At 38.5% G+C, this 23,646-nt stretch overlaps 1 protein-coding gene across 4 annotated transcripts in view; it reads left to right on the plus strand.

The window, feature by feature from the left end:
• LOC150076258 (solute carrier family 41 member 1-like) overlaps nt 1-23,646 on the plus strand; it is a 192,990-nt gene that overhangs the window by 108,622 nt on the left and 60,722 nt on the right. For all 4 annotated transcript variants that reach the window (XM_090387763.1, XM_090387760.1, XM_090387762.1 and 1 more), the window contains 2 exons: nt 3,626-3,773; nt 22,248-22,321. In XM_090387763.1, coding sequence (XP_090243889.1) covers nt 3,626-3,773; nt 22,248-22,321 — 222 coding nt within the window. The remainder of the gene's footprint in view (nt 1-3,625; nt 3,774-22,247; nt 22,322-23,646) is intronic.

Genomic DNA, 23,646 nt, shown 5'->3' on the forward strand with positions numbered 1-23,646 from the left:
CCCCCATCATACTTTCTCCTACATGTTAGAATAAATAAGAATCATCCAGACTGAGACATCTGGGTTATTTATTAATTATATGGCAGTACACTGGCTGGAAACAGATGGGCTGTTTCCAGATGGTGTGGTGCCACAGCAACCTCTCCAAAACATGCACCCTCTAGGACACACTTTAATAGGTGTCCTTTTCATATTTTCCACCATCCTGGACTGGGCACTTTCCAAAGGTAATTGACACACATGCATGTTTCATTAGGTTAATGGGATTTGCAACGAAGGCAAGTGAAGGTCATTACAGTAATACTAATTAACTTGTGATGGCCATGGATTACTCATGGAACAGATGGCACAATATGTCATTAGTTCACTTACTACTACTGTTAGAACGTTTGCAGACTTATAGACTGTCTGATGCAGTGCACCACTGGAATGCATCATTTAGCAAGGCAGTAAAATTGCCAAACTGAGAGACACTATTGCAAAAAAACAAACTACCGAAACAAGTCTGTATATAGGATTGAGTTTGTGTTAATGTATATAAAAAAGTGTTGGAATGCTGTATTACATTTCTTTCAAAAAAATTAAAACTAAATATAACACTACCAACAGATTGCATAGATAATTTTGACCATGTAGTCCATTGGGATTTTCCGTGTCTACAAATATACGTTGATAAAAACACTTGAAAGTAATATTAAGCACTGTGATGCTTAAAGCAGTGGCTGAACACTACTGCTTTAGCAACAGTGGTGTCCAGCTTTTTGACTGAGGGACAGTGACAGTTTTTCCTGCTGATATATATCACTTTCATTCAGCAGTGGGGCGCCTCCGTAGCCAGGTGGGCAGGAGCAGCAGTGCGTAGCCCACACTTCTTGATTAGACTGGGGTTTGAGCCCGTGACCACCAAATACGGAGGATGCAGAAAGGTCAGGAAATGACTACCGCATATACATGGAGCAATATGACCTTAGTTGCTAATGCTCCTGAAAACCAAAATAACAACAACAACGTTCAGCAGTGAGAAATGGCAGTCATTTAAATAGCTACATACAAAGGTTTTATTGATATTTGTTCATGTGTGCAGATGTCTCCCTCTGGAATACTAGTTGAAATTTTCCCATGCATTACATTGATTGGTAATTTTTTAAGAAATGAAATTTATTTCTGTTTGTAGTGGGCCATTTGCAAAAATTTTAAATGGGAGGGGTGGGGAACTGTTGGGTCTAGTAAGTGATCTAATTATCCACAATGAAAATGAAATTGCCAAAATGAGAACATAAATTGCCTCTAAACAAACAATATATATTTATTTTTACTAAAAGTTAATTGAAACACATATGTATAATGATAATTAATAAAAATAAATAAAAACTTGGAGTAAATTGGAAAAATTTCATTCTTCCAGTTATTTAAACTGGCTACAATGACCCTTGAAAAGCGGACACCTCAGTATATTCGACTCTTTCCTTTGACCCAATGGTGTCAGAACAAATCTAAAGGAAGAAAACTTTAATGAGGTTTCACTGTTATTGTAGGTATTCACTTGGGGTGCAGTGCATTTCTGTGACTTTTTCTAAACACGAGAGGCATTTGAAAAGTTAGTGGCCTGAGTACGAAGGGTTTATTGGTAAACAGGACTGATGATCACTCATCAACAGTCCTGTTTAGAGTCAATACACTTTTGCCACTGATGCTGCAGTGCATTGATTCCAGTGTGAAGAAAATTTTCTCTTGGGTCTTCAGGAATGCATCCAGTACAGCAGCGATATCACTGTGGGTGGGAAAATGGATGCCATCCATGTATTTTTTCAAATTAGAGAATAGGTGAAAGTCCAATGGTGTTAGATCTTGTGAATATGAGGAATGTTCCAAGATTTCAAAGCCACACTCATGTAGTGCAGCCACGATGATGATGATGGACTTGTGAGCAGCTGCATTTTCCTGGTGGAATAAGATTCCTTTGCTGAGTTTCCTTCAGCATTTGTCTTTGATATTTTCACACAAATGCCTCACAAGGTCTGTGTAATATGCCCCTGTGACTGTCTGGCTTTTCTGAAGATAATCCACTAGCAACATTCCATCAGAATCCCAAAAAACCTATGCCATTACCTCACCAACAGAAGGAGTCGACGTGGCTTTATTTGAAGGGGCAGAAGAGTTGTTTCCATTGTTTGGACTACTTATTTCTCTCTTGGTGAAACTGATAGACCCATATATCATCCATATTCAAAAACCTTGCAGTTAAATTTTCTGGATCTGCTTGAAAATAATGCAAATGTTCACTTGACCTGACAACTCTTGTGTGTTTTTAATCTACTGTCAAAAACCTTGGGACAAATCGCTGACGCTTTTTTCATATTGAGAACCTCTTATTTAGATGAGATGCTGCAATGTAACAAACTGTCATTCATTGATCCTCATCACCAGGTCATGCACACTATCAACTTCTGGAGTGATGGATGTTGCAAGTCTTCCACAGTGTGGATCGTCTTTCTTGCCCCTCCCCTCCTTTAAATTCTGCTATCCATTTCTTAACTATGAAATAGGAAGGGGCATCTTTCCCAATGTTGTAACCATATCCTCATGAATTGCCTTTGGTATTAGGCCCTTTTTACCCAAATATTGAATGACTGCACTAGACATATACAGTGACTGATTTTGTCCATCTTTCCTCATTCACACAACTTTGTTGACTTCAGCTATTTAAAAAAAAAAGACTTGTAATTTTAAGGCGCCTCCGTAGCCAGGTGGGCAGGAGCAGCAGTGCATAGCACACGTTTCTTGATTAGACCGGGGTTCGAGCCCATGACCACCAAATACGGAGGATGCGGAAAGGTCAGGGAATGACCACCGCATATCCCCGGAGCAATATGGCCTTAGTTGCTAATGCTCCTAAAAACCAAATAACAAACAACATTGTAATTTTAAAAAAATACATTATTGAAATTGCATGAAACTTGGTGTGTTACTATTTGGATTGTTATAAGTGTATAAATTTTTGACACTGTACCACTATCCTTTCGTATTCAGGCCACAAACTTTTCAACCCCACCTTGTAAATATGCCTATAGTTTGTTTTTTTAGTTACTAATATAATATAGTATTTAATCATTTTAGTTAATTTATTAGAAAATTCAGTATATTGGACAATTATTCTAGTTTTAATGCTTATTTTGAAAAAAATTATAGTGATGTTATTTATGTCGCTGCTACTGCTATTATATATTATACATAAATGCATGAAATGTTTATTACAAGTAACTCAGGATAGACTAGCAAGGTAATAATTTTTTCTAAAAAAAAAAAAAATTTTACGGACTTATGTTTACTGTTATTATTGCTTTTTTTTTTTTTTTTTTTAACATTTATTTTACTCTTTTTTTTTTTCTCTATTAAGTTAATATTAACTTAGCACACTAGTTGTGGTTCATATGATCTGCAGTACATTTCTGTTATTAATATAATAATATATTATTTAATCATTTTTGGTCAGTTTATAAGAAAATTCAGTCTATGAAACAATTTTATTCCAGTTATAATGCATGTTTAAAAAAAAATTATAGTGTTGCAATTTATGTCCTGTTAATCTAGACATATACATAAACACAAGAAATGTTTTTTATAGATACTGGTCCATGGTTGGCTGCTGTACTTGTTGCAATATTCCTTTTACTTATCCCAGTATGGGCAATTATAGCAAGGCATAACAAATACACATGCAAGGTGCTGTATTCTGGTTGGACACCTGTAATTAGTGCAATGGTCATTTCTAGGTATGTACTGTCGGTTGTTAAAATGTTTATATATAATTACATAAACTGTGCACAAGAAAGTGATATACCAACTTATCTATTTTTGCGTCAAAAACCCAATTTCACTAAAATCTGTCTAACCCCAGAAGAGTGACGCATTAATATTTATATTGGAAAAATGATGCAAAGGAACAAACATATATAGAATCAGAAGGGGGGGGGGAATATCTTGAGTACTGTATACAGGTCTGGAGGCCTCATTTTAAGAAGGATGTAGAGCTGTTAGAACGAGTACAGAGAAGGGCAACAAGATTAGTGAATGGAACAATGGGTTGCTCTTGCGAAGAAAGGCTTAAGTTTTGCAGATTACAGTGTTTGGAGACTGGGCACCTGCGAGGTGATCTGATTGAGGTGTATAAAGCCTTGAATGGTTTGAGCATGCTCAATGCTGATGGGATTTTTCCTCTTGCTCAGAATAATTACCTGAGAGGGCATAAATTCAAATTGAGGAAAGACATTTGTAGGATAGATGTGTGGAAGTTTGCCTTTAGCCAGCGGGTAGTTGATTGGTGGAACAGACTTCCATCTTTTGTTGTGGAAGTTGATAGCCTAAATAAATTTAAGGCTGAGCTGGACAGATATTTGAAACGAATGGAGGGGTGAAATCAGAGCTTTTTTTTTTTTTTTTTTGGCTGATGCTGCATAAGCTTGAATTTGAAAGTGTCTGCAATTCTGCCCAGACACGATAGGAGGGAGTATATGATGAGAGCCTTGTCGATCAATTCGGCCCTGGAGGGATTGTGCAAGGCTCAAGGGGTAGAATTTTTTTCAGCCTGGACTGTATTTGTTAACAGGAGAGATTGCTTCTACAGGGATGGGATACACTTAAATAGAAAGGGTGCAAGAATTTTTGCTGATGCTGTCGAGGCAATGTTAGGAGGGTCGGAAAACTGCTAGTTGAGGGAGGGATACAAGGACTAATAAATTAACAGTAGTCACTGGCAGAGGTGGAAGTGATTCTTGCACTGCTTCTATTGAAATGAGCAGAAGCCTGAAAAACAAGATGCAGGATATTTCAGAGACTGCTGGGAGTCATTGCGGTACAAGCAAACACATGGGTTGTGTTGTGTGCATGTATACCTGCGTGTACACCAATGCTAGGAGTTTGGTACATAAATTTGATGAATTTGAGGTATTGCTCAAAACATCAAAGGCAGATATTGTTGGGATATCAGAGATGTGGTGTCACACAGATATAAGGAATGCGGAACTGGAATTTGGGGAATACAATGTGGATAGACAGGACAGCAGGGGAGGAGGGGTTATGCTATTAGTTAAGAAACACACAAAATCCAAGGAAGTGAAGCCAGTCGACATCGATGGACAGGGCAGTGTCGAGTCAGTTTGGTGTGACATAAGCATAGGGAAATCAAAATTGAGAGTAGGAGTGTGCTATAGGCCTAATGACTCTGTTGAGTATAATAAGATATTTTACAGGGAAATAGAGTGGGCCAGTAAATCAGAGAGTCTTATAATGGGGGATTTTAATTTCCCAGATATTGACTGGAATTTGTGGGTTGGTCACTCACACACTAGCAAGGCTTTTGTGGATTTATTGGATGATTGTTTTCTACATCAGCATGTTCGTGCGGCAACAAGAGGGAGCAATACTCTTGATCTGATTATCAGTAGTGATTCTTCATGCATTAAGAATCTGCAGATAAATGAACCACTAGGTGGCAGTGATCACAGTGTGTTGAAGTGGGATTTACTCAAGGAGGTAACTACCATCAGAGGTAAAGGGAAGGGTTCTTGTTTTCGTAAAGGCGACTATGATGGTCTGGGACAGTATTTAAATTCTATACAGTGGGACCAACTGATGATGTTACCAACAGCAAACTCAAAATGGGAAGCATTCGAGGAACTAATCTTAGAAGGCTTTACATACCAACTAAGAAATATTGTTCAAGGTTTAGGCCTAAATGGTTGTCAGATGAACTAATGAGACATGTGGCAGAGAAGAAAAATGCATAGAATACATACAAATTAATGGGTGACATGGAAGCCTATGATAGATATAAGTTGGTCTGTAACCAAGTCTCAAAGGAGATTAGGCAGGCAAAGGCAGACTACGAAAAATCCTTGGCAAAGGATGCAAAGAAAAACAGAAAAGAGTTCTTTACCTATTTAAACTCAAGAAGGAAAGGGATGAATCAGATTGGTCCACTTTGAATGGATATTGATGGTTCAACAGTTGAGGATCCTGCTCAGGTGGCTAACAATCTAAACGAGTATTTTGCATCTACATTCACGTATGAGGAGTTATTCAGGAAGGAGAATGACGTAGGTAAAGTAAACATTGGCAGTGAGCTAGATGATTTTGTAATAACTGAGAGGAAAGTGGAGGAGAGATTGTTGAGGATAATTATGAGAGCTTCTTTGGACCCTGGGGAGGTACCCATAGACTGGAGATGTGCAAATGTAACCCCAATTCACAAAGGAGGATCAAAGGCTGACACAAGTAATTATAGACCTGTTAGTTTAACTTCTGTTCCAGGTAAATTAATGGAGGCACTGGTTAAAGAAGCACTGCAGGATCATCTAGACAAGAATTCAGTTATAGCTCAGACGCAGCATGGTTTTGTTAAGGGCAGGTCTTGCCTGACCAATTTGATTGGATACTATGATGTAGTCACAAAAGAACTGGATGCAGGTAATAACTTTGATATTATATATTTGGATCTTAGAAAGACTTTTGATACTGTTGCACATGGAAGACTGCTGCATAAATTGGAGCAGTGTGGCATTGGAGGCAAATTGCTGCTATGGATAAGGGGATGGTTGAGTGGCAGAAGACAGAGAGTGGTAATCAATGGACACTGCTCAACGTGGACTACTGTTATTAGTGGAGTTCCTCAGGGTTCAGTGTTGGGTCCGTTGTTGTTTTCGGTGTTTATGAATGATATTGATGATGGTATATCAAGTTTAATGTCCAAGTTTGCAGATGATACAAAGGTTGGCAGGGTTATTAAGGACACTACTGACGCTATGCTGCTGCAACGGGATCTGGAAAGGTTGAACAGATGGGCTGAGAGGTGGCAAACGAAGTTTAACATTGACAAATGTAAAGTGTAATGAAGTGTAAATGAAGTGTAAAGTGTAAACTTCATTACAAATGTAATGAAGTTTAACATTGACATACTACATATGAGAAACAGTAACCACAGAGCAACGTATCAACTCTGCGGTACTACACTGACAGTGGTGGAGAATGAAAAGGACCTGGAGGTAATTGTGCAAGCAGATATGAAGTTCTCTGAGCAGTGCAGATGAGCTGCAAGAGTAGCTCGTGGTGTCTTGTCAATGATATACAGGAATTTTTCTAGCAGGGATAAGGAGGTGATTATTCCCTTGTATAAGGCAATGGTTAGGCCACATCTTGAGTACTGTATACAGGTCTGGAGGCCTCATTTCAAGAAGGATGTAGAGCTGCTGGAACGGGTACAGAGAAAGGCAACAAGATTAGTGAATGGAACAAAGGGTTGCTCTTACGAAGAAAGGCTTAAGTTTTGCAAATTACAGTCTGGAGACTAGGCACCGGCAAGGTGATCTGATAGAGGTGTATAAGGCTTTGAATGGTTTGAGCATGCTCAATGTCAATGGGATTCTTCATCGTGCTCAGAATAATCACCTCAGAGGGCATAAATTCAAATTGAGGAAGGACGGATGTCAGATAGATGTGCGGAAATTTGCCTTTGGCCAGCGGGTGGTTGGTTGGTGGAACCGACTTCCATCACTTGTTGTTGAAGTTGATAGCCTAAACAAATTTAAGGCTCAACTGGACAGGTATTTCGAATGAACGGAGGGGTGAAACGGGAGTGGTGTGTTTTTTTTTTTTTTTTTTTTTTGGCTGATTCTGAATAAGCTTGCTTTCTTGCATCATATGCCTCTACTAATGCTAATGCTAAAAGCTTGCTTTCTTGCATCATGTGCCTCTGTGCTAATATTGTGGTTGCCCTACCACTGTCCATTTTAGTTGTAATAATTATTTTGATTCATTTCATTCCAAAGGTAATACTTGTGCATATGTCCTCTGATATTCCTTGTCAGAGAATTCTTGATTTGGAATATTCTTTGGCTTAAAATCTCTCTACCCCATTCTGTCAAATTCATCTGTTGCCTCTATCATTTCCCCACCTCCATTAATTGTTTGGAATTCTTTGCCTTCCTTTGCACCTCAGCTTTCTCCAGCCTTACTTCCTTAACAGTAAGTTAATTTTCCTTAGTGATTTTTATGTTCACAACTCCAGCTGGTTGAACTGCTTTTGCAGTTACTAATGACCTCACACAGCTTGTTCATTTACGTACCAGAATAACATTTCACAACACCCAGCATGCTTGATTTTATCCTCACCAGCAGCTATTCAAGGTAAAATCTTCTGTGCACTTCAGATCAGAACTTGATGATGATCTCTTCTGCAGTGGAGCCCACCCCCCCTCCTCTCTCTCTCTCTCTCTCTCTCTCTCTCTCTCTCTCTCTCATGGCCATTCACACCCTTACATCATTTGGCATTTTAGGAATGTGAAATGAGTTGATCTGCATTATTTTTGGTCTTCTTTTCTTACTGTTTTAAGTCTTCTGATTCCAGTGTTCAGATCATGTCAGTGAAATTACTGTTCTAGGAATGAAATCTTTTATTATGTATTCTACCTTAAAACCTTATTATTTATCGTCCATGTTTTAAATCTTCTGATTCCAGTTTCCGTTTTCCAGTTAATGTACTAGGACTGTTCAAGATAAGAATGTAGCATGTTGCAGTAGGTATCTATTCAAATCTCCATCTTAGTGTAGAAAACTTGCCTCTTGTCTAAATGGTAGTCAGTAATTCCATTCTCTTCCTAATTTGGAATCTCCTCTTTTTGATTTCCTGTGGCTTAAATTCTCTCTACCCTATTCTGTCAAATTCATTTGTTGCCTCTGTAATTCTTACTTCTCCATTAATTGCTCTGAATTGTTACTTCATTTGAAATTCAGCTTTGTCCAGTCTAATTTTTCTAAAAGAGGTAATTTTCCTTGGTGATTTTGATGATCACAACTCTAGCTGGCTTTCATTTTCTATTTAAGTAGACCCAGCTGGTTGAGCCACTGAAGCTTTTGCAATTACTGATGACCTCACATAGCTTGTTCGTTTACCTACCACAATATCACACAATCCTAAACACATCCAATACTCTTGAACTTTTCTTCAAGAGCAATCTTTCAAAGTACATGGTTAATGTTAGTGGTCTTTTAGACATCTCACACCAAGACTTGGTAATGGTTCCTTCTCCAATGGACTCTCTCTCTTTCTCTCATGGCCATTCTCAGCCTAGTGTTGTTTTGAATTTAAGGAATGTGAAATGGGATGATTTGTGTGATTTCTGTTCTTTTCCTTGGTTGGATTACAGTTTTGAAACTTCTGATTTCATCATTTGCCCAGATTTTGTCAGTGAAATTATTCCTCTAAGGTGAAATTCATTATTTCACATCCCCCCCCCCCCACACACACACAAAAACTTACTTCTTGTACTAGTGGTGGTAGTGTCTTGTCTTTTAGTCTCTTGTCAAAGCTATTAGCTGTCCATCTGTATTTCACCTCAGTAACAACCTAATGGTTCTGTTGCATCCTCAACTAAAGATAAAGCTGACTTATTAGTGTCCTACTCTTCTTTTAACTCATATTGATAATCTTGGTAAATGATCAACATCATTTACCATACCAACATACTTCACTCAGTGCCCCCACCCTATGGTCTTCTGACAGGAGGTTAGAAGAATTCTAGATGATATTGATGCCAAGAAAGCTCCATTTCTTGATGGATTTCTCCACTTGTACCCAAAACCTGTGTCCCTGAGCTTGCTTCTGTTCTGTGTTGCCTTTTTAGACTTTCTTATTCCACTGGTGTTTTCCTTCTGCTTGGAAAATTGTTCATATCCATCCATTTCCTAAAAAGGGTCACGAATTGTTCAATTGCACTTACCTCCATTCTTTCCAAAATAATGGAGAAATCCATCAACTATCATCTTGAAACCTTCTACCTGGTTCATTATAGCCAATATGGATTCTGTCAGTGTTGATCCACTGATAATATATTGGCTTATGTTGCTCATTCTTGGACAAATTCAATGGAAAAAATTGGCAAAACTTAAGCCATTGCTCTTGACATTACTAAAGCTTTTGATTGCGTTTGGCATAAAGGTCTTCTAAACAAACTCCCCTCTTATGGTCTGTTGACTGTTTTTTTGCAGTTGGCTATCCAATTTTCATTCTGGCCACTCACTGTGGTTGTTGATGGTAGATGGGGTTCTGCCTTCTCACCTCTCCACTATTGCTGGAGGTGCCTCCATAGCCAGGTGGGAAGGAGCAGCAGTGCGTAGCACATGCTTCTTGATTAGACCGGGGTTCGAGCCCGTCACCACCAAATACGGAGGATGTGGAGAGGTCAGGGAATGACCACCGCATATCCCGGAGCAATATGGCCTTAGTTGCTAATGCTCCTAAAAACCAAATAACAAACAAACAAACAACAACTATTGCTGGTGTTCCTTGAGTTTCAGTTCTTTCTCCCACTCTTTTCCTTTTGTATCTCCACTGACTAGAAATCCTATTCATAGAAAGAGAAACCTTACCTGCGCATTTGTGCCTCAGCTTCTCGAATATGCACTACCAATTTCTTATTTTCTCCCCATTGGAAAATTACCTGAAGAAAATCAAGTTAACTTCAATCCTTCTAAAACTTGGCCCTGTCTTATTTCTCATAAAAGTCTACTGTATCTATGCTCATCTTTGGTGACACTCAGATTTCTAGAAAATATCACATCTCTCTCTGTCTCTCTCTCTATTAGGGATTATCCTGAATTCTAATTTTGCTTGGCATAAGCACATCACAAATACTGCTTCCTCTGCATTAAGAAAACTGGATTTTCTTTTATGCTCTTGTTGTTACTTTTCTTTTAAGCAATTACTCGTTTTATACATATATATCAAATTCACCCTACCACGGAATATTGTTCCATCTAGGGTGGTGTCCCTAGAACCCCCCCCCCTCTCTCTCTCTCTCTCTCTCTCTCTCTCTCTCTCTCTCTCTCTCTCTCTCTCAAGCTTCTTGATTCCATTCAGGAGGAGGCAGTCAGGTTAACCCATCCCTTACAAAGTGTCTCCACTCTTTATCTCAGACATTCCGTTTCTGCTGCGTACTGTTTCTATAGGCATGGTGGTTTTTTTAAGAATTGGTGCCTGTAATTTTCCCCACTCTCTTTAAAACACCAGTCCAAATTCCTGCCACAACTAGTTAGCATCCACTCACTTTCTAACATCAAACTCACAGAACACACTTTTCCTCTTCCTCATTTATCCCTTCTACTTCTGCTTTCTGGACCAACCTTAAGAAATCTTTATTGCAATAATAATAATAATAATACAATCGATATATTGCAATATTACCCTTCACAGCCATTGTGCCTTCACATGTATTTACAGAAAATTACAGTCTGCAGAAATTCAAGTCTAATCAACAAGTATCTTCTGTCTATTCAAGCTTCAACCTATACATGGTACTAAGTACCATATGTTCTAATGCTGATTATGTTTGGAGTTTTCAGGGGGGCCGGAATCCATGAAGAGCAGTGTCCATTTATAACCACTCTATCTCCTACCACTTATTCATAGTAGTAACTTGTTTCTGATGCTACATTGCTCAAATTGGTACAACCATCATTCATGTGGAACAGTATGAAAAGCTTTACTCTAAGCAGATGATGTCAGAATTACTCTTTATATCTGGTCGCCTTATGATGACCTCATACCTGATGTCTCTTTAATAAATCCAAGCTTTGATTGTCTTATAGCTTTACTCCTATCAAGATCATTTTGCATTTCTTCTTTAATTTTTGAATTTATTATTTTTCCTGGCACTTAAGTCATTATATTTGCACATCTCCAGTCTGCTGGGACTTTCCCTTAATTCAAGATTGTCCTTAATATTATAGCTGAACATTTGCCTACTCTTTTGCTGATTTTAATATGATTAGATAGATTCCACCAACCCCACATGCTTTGTTGACTTTTAGTTGCAGCAATTTCTCTTCCATCTATCATAAAATTATTTAACTCCCAAATCAGTATTAGATTAATTTGTGCTAACCTCATGTCTAAAACATTTATGTGTGAATGTAATCGTAATATATTTATTCAGTTGTGACAGACAGATGGACAAAGCATTACTGCATATTTCCCTGTTGCTTGGGATGTACTTGAAAATTAGGGTGACCAACTCTTGATCAGCCAATTTCGGGATATCGATCTTAAAAAATTGGACATAACCAAAAAAATCTGAATTCTTTCATTGGTACATCAAATTATAAAATACCGCGGACCACACATTATCTATACATGTTTCACATATACAGTATTGCGATGTAGCAGCTCATATGTGTACACATACACGTGTAATTGATACACATGTGTATGTGTACCAATTAGAAGCTTGGATTTTGTTCTTGTCCAGGAATCTAAGACAAACATCGAAGATGTAAATGGAGATTTATTTTAGTTAAACTTTCTATACACATTCACGTTATGCTAGTTAATGAATTTTAGTACGATCTATTATTATATTTTATATTATTTATTTTATGTTATGTGATAAATCGGGACAAATGGCATCCTGCCTAGGGTTCTTTTGGGATGCCTCTATAGAGAGGCGAAAATTGGGATGACCCACAAAATTTGGGATGGTTGGTCACCCTATTAAAAATGAAACGTATTTTCATTTGTAATAATATATGTTAATTTTCTTTCCAAATATCTGATAGAAAATATATGATGAGTTCTGGAATCTTTTCTTTTTTAAAATGCTTAATGTCTTTAAAGTTGCAGAATTGGTTCTATAACTTTGCATTAAATACTAAATATACTTGGCTATGATGTTATGAAAGTAGACTGCAAAACAACCAAAAAAAACATTTTCAGAAGGTTAAAATAATTAATTTTTTGAAATAGCTTGTACATACAGGGTGTCTCAATAATATTGGTACAAACGTTTAGGGGAGATAGGTAACATCTAAAGGAATGTGAATTGCATAGGAATCCATAACCGGAAACGTCACCGTAAGTTGGTACACGGTGCTGTTCATCAGTTTGCGAGAGGGAAAATTTCTGGTTTACTCATTGAAGCAGTAGTTGCCGCATGAAGAGCATGCATCAATATACAAATTGTGAGCTGGCAGACATCCACCTAGTGTATGGATTAGCAGAGGGCAATGGACGAGCCACTCAACGAATTTATGGAGAACGCTTCCAGGACAGACATGTACCGGACCACCACGTGTGCATCAAAATTTGTGCGATTATGGGTCATTTAGAGGTAACAGGAGTAGTGCGGGAAGACCACGTTCGACGCGAACTCCCGCCATGGAAGAAAGTGTGTTGAATGCCATCCAGAATAATCCTACTACCAGCACACGTGCCGTTGCCTCTGTCTTAGGAGTGTCTCGTTGCAGTGCACAGTGTGTCTGGTACGACGATTCCTTACACCCCTCATCTCCAAAGGGTTCAGTTACTGCTCCCCCAAGATCATCCTGCACGTGTGGCTTTTGCGTAGTGGTTTCTCCAAGAAAGTGTTCAGGACTTGAATTTTCCAGCCTATGTTTTGTTCACGGATGAGGCTTATTTCACTCGGGAAGGCTTATTCAATCAGCACGATGCTAGTGTGTGAGCTCACGACAACCCACACCATGTGCACCCCCATGTGGCACAACATCGCTTTGCAATAAATGTCTGGGCAGGTATGGTCAGTGACTGCTTAGTCGGCCCATACCCGTTACCATCCCACATGAACTCTGTTAAATATTGGAACATCTTGACGATGTTCCAGCAAATGTGAGACGTAACATTTGGTTAGAACATGACGGGCGCCTGCCCATTATGGAAGGTGCGTTCATGACCATTTGAACAGGCGTTTTGGGCATTGATGGACTGGCCGTAGTGGACCCGTTGCCTGGCCCCCACGCTGACCTGATTTATTGAGCCTTGATTTCTTTCTGTGGGGGGCCCTCAAATCTATCATGAATGAATCGCCTGTGGAGACAGAAATGGATGTCATGGAGAGACTCGTCTGTGCTGCTGTCAAAGAAACTCCAGGTGTGTTCAACTGTATCGGCCAATCCATGCTGCGTTGGTGTCATGCATGCATCGCGTCTTCATTGTGGAACCTTCAAGCATCTGTTGTAACATCATGAAATGCATCCATCTCGTACTCTATTGTTAATATTATGTCAAATAAATGTTTGCCACTAATTACTGTCTTGTGTCATTTCTGCTTCTTGTGCCTCTGCTACTACTTTCCCGTGACATTTCCGGTTATGGGTTCCTATACGATTCACATTCCTTTAGATGTTACCTACCTCCCCTAAACGTTTGTACCAATATTTTTGAGACACCCTGTATATATATGAAAACAACTTTGTATAACAGGTTGTTTTCAGGTTCCTAAAAATAAAAGTATTATGTTTAAACTAGCTTTGGACTTAAAAGGATATTTTTGTGTGTGCATTAAAACTCTGACAGTTACGGGTATGATATTTGGTTAATAGTCTTTCATTTAAGATGCTGTTGATCCTTAAAGTACATATTCATGTAGGAATAGTGACAATATATTTTCACAAAAATAGTCTGTAATTTTGTACTCAGGAAAACATTGAAAATTTATTGTACAATTTCTCGTTATCATAGTTGATCATCTCTGAAAGCTTTGCCAGTGAAGTGAAATACTAGGCACTTTTCTGTAATTGTAGGTTCAGCTCCTCGTGTAAGTCATATGGATCAGCTACAGTATCCTTCATTACAGTGTGATGATTTTGACACTTACTGATCATTTGGAGGGGTCTCAATCTGACTCCTATTGGAGACAAGAGGAATTCTTAAAGGCCTGTTCAGTCAGGGTACTTAGCCAATCAGATGATGGGAGTAGTCTCCCATGAGTTATTCCAGGTTTTTCACCCAGCAAAACATAAATCAACTTGTGAACACTCATAAAGACAAACACACTGATATATGTCCTTAGATGTTAAAGTGCTATGATGTTGTAAAGTGCCTAAAGTGCTATGATGTTAAAGTGCCATCTAAGTGCCTTAGATGTTAAAGCTCTGATGCGCTTGCACTATATTTATACATAGTGCTATATAAATAATATCAGCTTTCCTTTCCTTTTTTTTTTTTTTTTTTTTTTGTAAAAAGAAATCATTTTATTTTACATTTTATTGTTATTTTTAATTTTCCTTTTGTGATTTTTAAATCTGACATCAAATGTTATACAGAATACTACCTGTGTGTGTGTCAAATAATTAGGCATACAAGCAAGACTGAAATATGAAAGTCCACAGCTGTGTTTACATTCCTGGGTATCCCCCAGGACTGCCCTGTTATGTTTTTTTTTTATGAAAACCCCAAGCACGAAAGGTATCAAAACCTATAGTACTTAGTACCGTGCATAGGTTTAAGGAGAAGTATGGGGAGAGGGGGATGCCGGAAACTTTGCTCTAGAGACTAAACATGGGTTTCACCACTTCAAGCCTCCATGTGTAGGAACCTGGGGCCCTAATAGGTAACCATATATGGGAGAGAGAAAGAGAGAGATGTATGGGCAACCAGGGCCAGAGAAGCAGTTGAAAAATATATAAGCTAGTAGAGGGCATACTATGTAGAATGAAAGAAGAAGAAGAAGAATGAATGAAAGAGGATGGAAGATAGAATGAATGGACTGGGCACTGAGTGAAAGAGTGAACTGAAAATATGGTAAAAGAGAATAAATGTCAGTTCTGGTGAAAGAGAGAGTGAGTAAATGAGTGTTATGGTAAATGGGAATGAGCGAAAGAGCAAATGTAATTGGCTGAATGAATACAAACTGTTCCAGGAAAATTAATGGAGGCACTGGTTAAAGAAGCACTGCAGGATCATCTAGACAAGATTTCAGTTATAGCTCGGACACAGCATGGTTTTGTTAAGGGAAAGACTTGCCTGACCAATTTGAATGGATACTATGATGCAGTCACAAAAGAACTGGATGCAGGGAATAACTTTGATATTATATATTTGGATCTTAGAAAGGCTATTGATACTGTTGCACATGGAAGACTGCTGCACAAATTGGCGCAGTGTGGCATTGTGGTCAGGAGCGAGAGTGCATAGCATGTGTTCCTTGAGTGGACCGGGGTTCAAGCCCGTGACTACTAAATACGATAAATATTTGTGTTGATGATTTATTGTAAACTCTACTGACTTGGTTGTCGTGCCGGTGTATAAACAGAAAATTTATTTATTTATTTATTTAAATTGCTGCTATGGATAAAGGGATGGTTGAGGGTGAGAATACAGAGAGTAGTAATCAATGGGTACTGCCCATCGTGGACTAAAGTTATTAGTGGAGTCCCTCAGGGTTCAGTGTTGGGTCCATTATTGTTTTCTGTATTTATAAATGATATTGATGATGGTATAAAGTAAAGTAAAGTGCAGCCATTATCAACCCACTGCAGGATGGAAGCCTCCTCAACAATTCATGCTGAGGGAAATGGACCATAATCTGCCGCGCTGGTCCAGTGCGGGTTGGCAGAGCGACCGTATTTAGCAGTCAGGGGCTTGAACCCCGGTCTACTCAAAGAGCGTGTGCTACTGCACTCCCGCTCCTGCCCACTCGGCTACGGAGCTTAATGTCCAAGTTTGCAAACGATACAAAGGTTGGCAGAGTTGTTAAGGACACTACTGACGCTATGCTGCTGCAACAGAATCTGGAATGGTTGAGCAGATGGGCTGAGAGGTATTAGCATTAGCATTAGTAGAGGCATTTGATGCAAGAAAGCAAGCTTATGCAGCATCAGCCAAAAAAAAAAAAAAAAAAACCCACTTCCACTTCACCCCTCTGTTCGTTCAAAATACCTGTCCAGCTGAGCCTTAAACTTATTTAGGCTATCAACCTCCACCACAAGGGATGGAAGTCTGTTCCACCAACCAACCACCCGCTGGCTAAAGGCAAATTTCCGCACGTCTATCCTACATCTGTCTTTCCTCAATTTGAATTTATGCCCTCTCAGGTGATTTTTCTGAGCTAGAGGAAGAATCCCATCAGCATTGAGCATGCTTAAACCATTCAAGGCTTTATACACCTCTATCACATCACCTCGCTGGTGCCTAGTCTCCAGACACTGTAATTTGCAAAACTTAAGCCTTTCTTCGTAAGAGCACCCCTTTGTTCCATTCACTAATCTTGTTGCCCTTCTCTGTACTCATTCCAGCAGCCCTACATCCTTCTTGAAATGAGGCCTCCAGACCTGTATACAGTACTCTAGGTGTGGCCTGACCATTGCCTTATACAATGGAATAATCACCTCCTTATCCCTGCTGGAAAAATTCCTGTATATCATTGACAATACTCCATGAGCTACTCTTGCAGCCCGTCTGCACTGCTCAGAGAACTTCATATCTGCCTGCACAACCACCCCCAAGTCCCTTTCATTCTCTACCACTGTCAGTGTAGTACCACAGAGTTGATACGTTGCTCTGGGGTTGCTGTTTCCCATGTGTAGTACTTTACATTTGTCAATGTTAAACTTCATTTGCCACCTCTCAGCCCATCTGCTCAACCTTTCCAGATCCTGTTGCAGCAGCATAGTGTCAGTAGTGTCCTTGACAACCCTGCCAACCTTTGTATCGTCTGCAAACTTGGACATTAAGCTTGATATACCATCATCAATATCATTTTTAAATACAGAAAACAATAATGGACCCAACACTGAGCCCTGAGGGATTCCACTAATAACATTAGTCCACGATGAGCAGTGTCCAAAGGTGGCAAATGCCAGCGGGTAGCTGGTTGGTGGAACAGACTTCCATCCCTTGTTGTGGAAGTTGATAGCCTAAATCAATTTAAGGCTCTGCTGGACAGGTATTTCGAACAAACGGAGGGGTGAAATGGAAGTGGTTTTTTTTTTTTTTTTTGTGGCTGATGCTGCATAAGCTTGCTTTCTTGCATCATATGCCTCTACTAATGCTAACTTAATAATAACTCACATTGGTTTATATATATACAAAGGGTACTAGGAAAGTTTTGCAATACAGCTTTGTTTATTTAATTTTTTCAAAGTAATTTCCTCTACATTCAATACACCTCTCCATCCTCCGAAACCAATCTTTAAACCAGTTCTGCCAAGTTTCACTAGGGAGTAAAGGACACTCGTTGCCCCAAGCCCGTAGAAGGTCCTCATCACTGGAAAACCGCCTCCCTTTTAGCTTCATTTTCACATGCGGGAACAGTGCAAAGTCGCAGGGAGCAAGGTCTGGACTGTAGGGAGGGTGCTCGAGAAGTTTCAGTCCTGTCGTGGTCAAATATTCGGTGCAGGCTTTGGCGCGGTGAGCTGCAGCATTATCGTGACTTTGGCCGCAAGTTCTTCATAGATCCAATGACTTTAGGCAGGCATTGTTCAGTATACCACTTAGCTGTGACTGTCTTCTGCGTGTCCAAAACGACACGTTCCACAATTCCACTCGATTTGAAAAATACAGCTATCATTTTCTTCTTTACAGATCGGGATTTTCTGACAATTACGGGTGTATCGTCATCATCAAAGACCCAAACTTTATTTTGAGCCTTGGTCGGCAGATCATAATAGTACAGCCAAGTCTCGTCACCTGTCACGATGTTGTTCACATACCGAGATTGTCCCTTATCAAACTTTTTTAACATCTCCTGGCACCAAGTCACACGTCGTGTCATCTGCTCTTCAGTCAGTTGATGCGGCACCCAGAGAGAACAAAGTTTCTTCACGTGCAAATGATCTTGCAGAATCGAACGAATTGCTGGTGCATTTAGGCCCAAAGTATCCTCTATCTGTTGGTAGGTCACTCGCCTGTTTGCGTCAAGCATTTTCCTCACAGCAGTAACGTTTTCCTCGTAACTGACGTTCGTGGCCTTCCCGGCCTCTCAGAATCCTCCAGAGTGAAATTTCCCCTTTGGAATTCTCTATACCATCTGAATATTGTTGTACGATGTGGACAATCATCATCTAGTGCAAGAGTCATTTCTTCTAAGCACTGGTCTATGGTTAAACCACGCACGAAATTATACCGCAAAACTGTCCTTATCTCATTTCGTGACCACGATGCCATCGCAAGCACTTTACACTCTCACTACTAATGAATAACTGAGCCCATCAATTTGGTGCGGCGGCTACTATGCACGTATGAACATGTCTCAACATGCAGCAACAAGCAGCTTCCTGTGATTCATTGTTGCGTCATATTGCAAAACTTTCCTAGTACCCTTTGTACTAACAAAACAAATCCACTCACTGCATTCTCCCCTGGCTTGCACCACAACTGAAGAATAATAGTAAGTTGAGGGGCCCAGAGAGTGCAATGCAGAAAGCAAGAGTCAAACAAATGAAATAAAACCCAGAAGAATAAATGAGAGTGTAAATGTGTGAGTGAAAGAACACGGGCCATAAATGTTAGTTAAGTATGCACTAACCCTCATTTTAAGGTGTTGTAGAGTGTTTTTTTTTTTTTTAATCAGCATCTACACAGCAGTGGAATCTGCTGGAATAAAGATCTACAATGAAACTAAACAAATAGCAAAGAAGTTGATTTTGAATGGGGGAATCACAGTGAAATGAAGAATGTACTTCTTAATATTGCTGTTACAAAGAATAAGCCTCTTGCAAAGGCTGAAGGAAAATCTTTATCAACAAAGTTTAAGAAATCATGGTTGATGATTTTAATGCCACATTTCCAGATGTAGAAACAAACAGTAAAATTTCAGCGTACAGGAACTCTCCGACTTATGGAAATTCGACTTTACGTAAGTTTTTGCTGACCAAACTTTTGCTGGTGCAAACTTAAAAAAATCGTGGAAAAGTATCTTGCATTCCGTAGGAATAAATGGAGGCATCGTGAAAATATCATAATGTGAACCCAATAACACTTTTTTTTTTTTTGTAATTCGTTCGCTATATTACTAAGCTATTTATCTCTCTAAAAGGTCATATTTATAATGGAAATTGCACTACCCTTTCATTGTTACCATATGTTTCCATTATAAGAATCAATTTTGAATGCCTTTGTGATATTTTTCTGAAGCACGTTCCTGGAAGTCACGACCAAAAAAAACCATAAAAACAATTATCACTTTCCGGTTTTTTGGGCTTTTTGTTAGCACAATCTATTATAGACAAGTAGTAAACTCGATCTTCTTGCATTTGTGATAATACCGATAACTGGAATTGTGTGGGTTTTTACGTTATGGTGAAATGTGTTCCCCTTCACTGAAATCTTCAATCATATAAAAAACAAATTTTCAGAAACTTCTCTTCATTCCTATTCATGTATTACAATGATGAAGGGAAAGTGACCAACGAAAAGTGCAAGTGGTGGTAGTGCCAGGAAACGAAACAAAATTGATTTAGAAATGAAGATGAAAATGATTAAGTACGAAGCAGGACAAAGTTTGTCATCTATTGCAAGGGAATTAGGTCTTGCTGCTTCAACAGTGAATACTATTTTAAAGGACAGTGTGCGTATAAAAGACTGTGCCAAAGGATCAGCAGTGATCACAAAACAGTTCAGGTGCTATATCAAAGATGAAACAGCTATTAATAATATGAATGGAAAATCAGATTCAGAAGCGAGTCTCCATGAGTCCAATGCCCATTCCAACAAAAGCAAGAAGTATTTATGAAGATATTAAGGATAAGAATGGCAAACCCCAAGCCAAGTTCATGGCAAGCAACGTGTGGTTTATTTAATAAGTTCAAGCATTGCGCTGGTTTCCAAAACATTAAAAAGAATGCGGTGAAGTCACCAGTGCTGATTCTGCAGCTGCAGAGAAATTCTGTAATGTGTTAGAAAAAATTATTAATGAAGGCGCTATTCAACGCAGCAAATTTTTAACTGCTCTGTATTGCAAAAGCAAAAAAATGCCGGATCGAACATACATTGCCAAAAAGGAAAAGACAATGCCAGGTTTCAAGGCTTCAAAAGATAGGGCCACGCTCTTGCTTGGGGCTAATGCAGCGGGAGATTACAGATTAATACCACTGATTGTGTACCATTCTGGAAATCCTTGTGCATTTAAGGGTATCAATAAAGCTACCCTACCCGTGCGTTTCTGATTGAAACAGAGAGCATGGATAACAGTATCTCTCTTTAGGACTGGTTTAAATTCTGCTTCATTCCTGGGGTTGAAAAATATTGTAAAGACAAACGTTCCTTTCAAGATTTTGCTTCTATTAGATAATGCTCCTGGACATCCTACGCATCTAGATGATTTCAATTTGAACGTGAGAGTCTTATTTCTGCTGCCAAACACTACTTCACTCCTCCAACCTATGGATCAGGGTGTTATTTCGAATTTAAAAGCATAACATTTACACATATTTGCTCAGGCATTGTCTGCAGTAGACGATGGGAAAAATTTTACATTAAGAGACTTTTGGAAATCTTACAATATTTACCACACCATCTTAAACATCAATAAGGCCTGGGCGGAAATTACTAAAAGTTGTTTTAAATAGCACATGGAAGAAAATATTCCCACAGCACGTAAAAGGCTTTGAAGGATTTGAAAAAGACAAATAATATGAAGAGGTTACAGATAAGATTGTAAAGGTTGCAGAGCTACTTTTGGAGGTTGATGCCAAAGACGTGGAGGAGTTAGAGGAAGAAGAGAAGGAATTGTCTAACAAAGAACTTATTGACTTGCAGGCAGCGATAGTGAAAGAAGAAAATGCTGATGAAGCTCAATATGAACCAAATGAGGAGCCGAGACCCTTCATCAGCAGTGAAATTGCATCAGCAATGGCAAGGTTTAAGAAGATGGATCCTGACAGCGAATGATTCTTAAAAGTTAACAGAGGGGTGAATGATATGCTTGCTTGCTACAAAGAAATCTACGATGAAAAGAAAAAAGCCACCGTCCAGTCATCCATTAATATGTTCTTTCGTAAGGTTGAGCGGCCGACCCCTTCTACACAACTCCTCCGCAGCGGGGTACTTATCAGCTGAAGACCGATTCTGGCAACAATGCTCAAGAGGTAAAACTTACTGACATTATGCCTGTCTCCTTTCTTTATTTGTAATTTTTCCTGCGCATGAGATAAAAAATTGAATAAATACACTAACTAATTCTATTTACATGTTCGTCGAACATTTCTATTTAAATTCAATCAATTCAGCGAGCACAGTTGCGAGTGCTGCACAAGCATGGGGTCAATTCTGACTTACGTAGCGTTCCGTGGAATGTAACCCTTACGTAAGTCAGGGAGTTCCTGTATCATTTTGAGAAGTGAAATAGTGGCAGCTACTAGTTTAGAACTAATGTATTTTGCTATATCACCTTTCACTTTTCTTTGTTATATCTGGAAATATTATCAACAAAGCTTGAAAATTTTATTTATATATTGCATTTCAGTGTTGGTGGGTGCATTTTAGATTTTGCTGTATCCAGGTTTCATGGAATAGCTGTATTTCAGCCAGTTATTAATGGTAAGTTAATATCTATATTTTTTTAAGGATGAGCTATTAACATTTTTTAATATGAGCAATTAATGCATTTAATTAGTAAAACAATTAGCTCACTAGTAAAAATACTAGAATATCCGTGGCAAATATTTCGCCAAAACTGTTTCAGAGAAGTAAAGAATATCAAAGCAATTACAAAAGCCTTTCCCTCGGCTCCCTTCGTTGCTGGTTAAGGTGTCAGTGGGACAGACTTAGGTAATAAAATATATTTTAAAAAATGACTAAAAATGTAATTAGATCACTTTTTTTACATGTATGACTAAATCATCCTTAAAAAAAATTACAATTATTCACCTGTGGTGAATATTTCACCAAAGCTGTAACAAAAGTTGCTCAACAATTTTGTTAACAGAACTTAAAAAATAATGGAAATTTTGTAAATGAGTCAAACTTTTTTGGAAAATTTTACTCCAAATTGTTTTCTCTTTCTCTCTCTCTCTGTCTCAATATTACTGATAAATAAAACCTATTGCAAAAGGAATCAAGTCAAAAGCTTGTTTAGTCTTTGAGTTATTCAAGTTCAAAGAGGGTTCCAGACAGAAGGACATAAGCAAATTATTATATAGATATAATTATTTACTAGTAATTAGCATGTAATGAAAACAACTGAGATATTAATCTAAAGACAAAAGGAGCAAAGAAAAGGAAAAATTCCTACCAAAAGTATTAAGACACTGGCTCCAGTGTTAGCATTGATCTGTTGTGAAAAACTTTCAACTGTATCCTGAGACATTAATTTGTATCCATTCGTTCTTCACTTCTTCACAGCAGTTACCGGTTGAGCTAATATGTTTAATCAGATACAAGTCTAGACTCCATGGCAGTCAGGCAAGTTGTTGGACTTTGGTTTCCTTAAACCATTTACATTCTTGCTGTGTGACAAAGAGCACTATTGTGCTGGAACATTTCCATAGAGCCATCAGATCATAGACTTGATCAGGATGTCAGTATACAATCTGGCATTAATGCTGTTCATATATTTTAACTCAGATCTTACTATAATGCTATCACAACTCAGTATAATGCTCTTTTACCAGCGTACTGATTAAATTTTTGAATTGAATTCTTATACAGATTGAATTTTTTGTATGTTTAATGAAAACATTTCATCTGATGTAGTCTTCACTAGCATGAGAATGAATAGCAAAACAGCATTAAAAACGTTTCCCATGCTCAGTAAATTTTCTCTCACGCTAATTTAATTGCAGTGCTGTGACTTGTTACATAGTTCCTAGATTCCTAGATCAACATTTGAAAAATTGACCAGGTTAAGGAATATGCAGTATTGC

This window comes from Mastigoproctus giganteus, chromosome 13 (assembly GCF_048544385.1).
Source record: "Mastigoproctus giganteus isolate SK-2022 chromosome 13, ASM4854438v1, whole genome shotgun sequence".
Lineage (NCBI taxonomy): Eukaryota > Metazoa > Arthropoda > Arachnida > Uropygi > Thelyphonidae > Mastigoproctus > Mastigoproctus giganteus.